Source organism: Chiloscyllium plagiosum, chromosome 32, assembly GCF_004010195.1.
Source record: "Chiloscyllium plagiosum isolate BGI_BamShark_2017 chromosome 32, ASM401019v2, whole genome shotgun sequence".
Classification (NCBI taxonomy): Eukaryota; Metazoa; Chordata; class Chondrichthyes; order Orectolobiformes; family Hemiscylliidae; genus Chiloscyllium; species Chiloscyllium plagiosum.
Window position 1 is genome coordinate 391778 of NC_057741.1, and position 4630 is coordinate 396407.

At 36.9% G+C, this 4630-nt stretch overlaps 1 protein-coding gene across 4 annotated transcripts in view; it reads left to right on the plus strand.

The window, feature by feature from the left end:
- Nucleotides 1-4630, plus strand: part of LOC122539304 (glutamate receptor 2) — a 150479-nt gene that overhangs the window by 112850 nt on the left and 32999 nt on the right. For all 4 annotated transcript variants that reach the window (XM_043673999.1, XM_043673998.1, XM_043674000.1 and 1 more), the window contains exon 9: nucleotides 3396-3506. In XM_043673999.1, coding sequence (XP_043529934.1) covers nucleotides 3396-3506 — 111 coding nt within the window. The remainder of the gene's footprint in view (nucleotides 1-3395; nucleotides 3507-4630) is intronic.

Sequence of the window (4630 nt, forward strand, 5' to 3'; positions counted from 1 at the left end):
ATCTTGGGGTCTATGTTTATAGATCTTTGAAAGTTGCCACTCAGGTGGATAGAGCTTGTAAGAAGGCCTATGGTGTATTAGCGTTCATTAGCAGAGGGATTGAATTCAAGAGTCATGAAGAGATGTTACAGCTGTACAGGACTTTGGTTAGACCACATTTGGAGTACTGTGTGCAGTTCTGGTCGCCTCACTTTAGGAAAGATGTGGAAGCTTTGGAGAGGGTGCAGAGAAGATTTACCAGGATGTTGCCTGGAATGGAGAATAGGTAGTACGAGGATAGGTTGAGAGTGCTAGACCTTTTCTATGAGGGGTGACTTGATAGGGGTTTATAAGATGATCAGAGGAATAGATCGAGTAGACAGTCAGAAACTTTTTCCCCGGGTACAACAGAGTGTTACAAGGGGACATAAATTTAAGGTGACGGGTGGAAGGTATAGGGGGGATGTCAGGGGTAGCTTCTTTATCCAGAGAGCGGTGGGGGCATGGAATGCGCTGCCTGTGGGAGTGGCAGAGTCAGAATCATTGGTGACCTTTAAGTGGCAATTGGATAGGTACATGGATGGGTGCTTAAGCTAGGACAAATGTTCGGCACAACATCGTGGGCTGAAGGGCCTGTTCTGTGCTGTATTGTTCTATGTTCTATTCCATTTGCTGCAACTGCAGGACACATTGGGCACACAGACCTCTGTACATCAGACCCCTTATTTTTCCTTCATAACTTACTATCCTACCTCATTTTGTGTCATCAAGTTTAACAACCAGATATTCAATCATTTCATCCAAGTCATTAATATTGATTGTAATTAGCTGAGGTCCCATCACTGTTTTCTCTGGCACGCTACTCATTTCATCTTGTTAACCTTTTTGCTCCTAATAAGCTAACCAATCCTCTATCCATGCTAATACATTATTCCCCTACACCATGGGTTCTGTCACATTTAATGTGGACTTTGTGAAATGCCTTCGAGAAATGCAAAGAAGTACAACCCTTTATCCACCTTTCTTGTTCCTTCCTCAAAGAACTTTAATAAGTCATTCAAACATGATTTCATCTTCACAAAATCATGTTGACTCTGCCTAATTGCCCTGGGATTTTCTCAGTGCCCTGTTATAACCTCTTTAGTAATAGATTCCAGCATTTTTCTGAAAACACATTGAGCTAACTACCCTAAGTTTTCAGCTTCTTATCTCTTTTCTTGAAGAGAGGAATTATATTTGCTATTTTCCAATTTGACGTTGCTGCTTGTCGGTAAAACACTTCATGTCCTTTAGGAAAGGTGACTGCCATCCTTGCCTAGCCAGACATGCATGTGACTCCAGACCCACAGCAATGTGGTTGACTCTTAATTGTCCTTTGGGGCAATATGGGATGCACAACAAATGCTGACCTAGCTAGCAACACTCACTTTCTGTGAATGAATTTTTAAAAATGGATATTTGAGGTTTTGGCACTCGTTTCCTATTTTGTAGGCAGTAGTAGGCAACAGAATATTATTCATACCTTGATGTATTGAAGAAAGGTGCAGAAAGTGTTATAATGTTGACTGGCTGGAATATGGTACTGTACATTTTTATTGTTTGAAGTGTTGTTTCAATGGATTAAGGTAGTCTCTAAAGTTTATACTTGGAGTAAGCAAGGCAGATCCTCCTTAAAATCTAATCTTCTCCACTTTTTGGAGTGGAATTCCTCCTTTAAACAAGAAGTTAATGTTACACAAGTTGAGACATTTTAGATCTGTTGTGAATGTGGGGAGCATGAGTCTACACTTTTCAAGAGACAGCATACAAAGTTGAATATGAGTAAGTTGTTAAACCAGTAGGAAGAAGTTTAGATTAGATTAGATTACTTACAGGCCCTTTGGCCCAACAAGTCCACACTGACCCACCGAAGCGCAACCCACCCAGACCCATTCCCCTACATTTACCCCTTCACCTAACACTACGAGCTATTTAGCATGGCCAATTCACCTAAACTGTACTGAAAATGTGCTATTATTTAAGAACATAGAAAAAAAATGCTGTAAAAAAAAATGCTGTAAAAACAGAATCTTATCAGATTTTGGTTTCAAACATATTTTTAAGACTTCAATTGTGATCATGCAGCTCACACTGCACAAGCAAGTTTGTCTGATTTATGAAATAAATTGGCACATTTTACATGGATTAAATGAACATGAACTTGAAGTTAACTTCACCATTTAATAAATAATGTTGTAGTGAACTTTGATAGTTTGCAAAAAATATTTCATTTATGGAAACCAGTCCAAAGTGGCTTTAGTTTTGGTGGAGGAGTCAAAAACTAGAGGGCATAGGTCTAAGGTGAGAAGGGAAAGATTTAAAAAGGACCTGAAGAGTACCTTTTCATGCGTCTATGCAATGAGCTACCAGAAAAAGTGGTGGACGTGAGTACAATTACATTTAAAAGGCATCTGGATGGGTAAATGTATAAGAAGGTTTTAGAGGGATGGGACCAAATACTCATTTCCTTATTTTCCATTATTCAATCCACAAACTCACTATGTGAAGTGTGCCAAATGCTCACTTTCTCACTATTTTTCTTTTAAATGCCTGTATAAGCTTTTACTATATATTTTGTATTGTTATCTAGCTTTGTTTCAGACTTTAACATCTCATCCATTTTTAGTTGTATTTGCATTTTTTTAGATATCTTCCCTGTGAGTAATTTTTCTGAAATTGTAGACTTTTTCTTTTTAACATGATATTGGCTTTAATTTCTTCTGTTAGCCACAGATGGTGTACCCTTCTCTGAGAGATTTTCTTTCTCACTTAAATTATCTTTGCTGACTGTTATGAAGTATCTCCAGAACTGTCTGCGCCTGTACTTCTATTGACCTATCATTTAATTTAATTTCATTGTTCACATTAGCCAGATCTTCCTCATACCTGCAATGCTTTTATTTCAATTTCGAAGTTAACTCTCCTCCAAACTGAAGGTGAGATTCAATCATTTTTTGATCACTGCTAACTTCAGGTATCTTTACTCTGAAATCAGCAATTAATCCCGTGTTGTTGAACATTACTATATTACTTGCTCTCTGGTTAGCTTTCGAATGTGCTGCTCTAAGAAGCTGTACTAAAAAGTCATTATCTGAGTTGACTTTGCAAATCTGCTTTGTCCAACCTTTATGTAGAATAAAGATCAACCATGATGATTGCTCTACAAGCTGCCATTATTTCTTCATGTGCACTCCATCATATAATCTGGTTACTGTTAGGGAGTTTATATACTAGTCCCATAAGTGACTTTTATGTTTTTTATTTCTTATCTGACTTACGTTTACTGTTATGACAAAAAGTGATGTGGATGTATTTTGAAAACAGTGTATGATGTAAACAGTACTAAGTATCTAACAATTATGTTGTGAAACTGGCAGATTGGCTACTGGAATGAAGTCGACAAGATGGTTGTCACAGCCACAGATTTCCTCGGTGGAAATGAAACTGCAGGAATGGAGAATAAAACTGTTGTAGTAACAAGTATCATGGTATGTTGTTGACCACATATAGCAAAGAATTCTCAATATTCTTAAAATTCTTAGCATAGAAACAAAATGAGTAACTAGAATATTCTCGCAATGCAAATAAATTTGTCCTTGAACAGTTTACGTTATTTTTGATCTCATTAAAAATGCTTTCTTCTGCTATAATTGCGTCAAGTTATGGAGCATTGAACTTTGACTTGGGAGATGTTTTCTGTTCTTAGTTCTGTGACTGTTAATTTTCCTGTTTTGAGAATTTAATAATCTTTGTTGCAAAACCCCAGATGCTTTGATCAGCACCAATTAATTATCATTTAATTATTAATAGTCCACAGCAATTTTATCCAAATATTGATTTCACATTTCAGAGTACAATTCCTTCAAAAAAGAAAATATACTGCCATTAAATTGTAGTATTTTTTACCTTATATAACATATTTGAAACATTGACAGGTTAATTTGTGGACTTGCATTTTCTGTTTTATGTTCAGACAGCAAATTAAAAATCTGAGTATTTAATTTTAACCCTGATCAAAAGGAACAAATGTCAGTGGAGAATTTAATTCATAAAATGGAAATTAATCCAATCAATCTTAAAGGACTTGAAAAGCTTTTACTTATAATGAGTAAAAGAAGTGAACATTAAATTTATGACACAAAATTAGCCTTATAATTTCTTCACAGAATAGAAATCTCAGATCTAAAATCATCAATTAAGACTGCAGGCATTTCTTTTCATTATTTCTATGTTTTCTTTGAATACTAATCCAGATGACGTGTTCAAATCACGAGTCAAGTTGAAATGCAAATATCACATTCTTAGTCCTGCCACTTTTTTTGTTATGGCAATGGATGAATGACCACCATGTTTGAAAAATGAGGAGAAGGTAGTGGCTGTATCAATCTCACTCTGGGGAGGTGTGCATTTTGTCAGTGGATTATGGAACTCCACAGTATGTTAGAAAGCGGTTTTTCCCAGACATTGAGAAGAAAGTGTGCCCAGCAGGCTAAGATAAAAGGTAGGGAGGAGGGACTTGGGGGAGGGGCGTTGGAAATGCGATAGATGGAAGGAGGTTAAGGTGAGGGTGATAGGCCAGAGTGGGGGTGGGGGCGGAGAGGTCAGGAAGAAG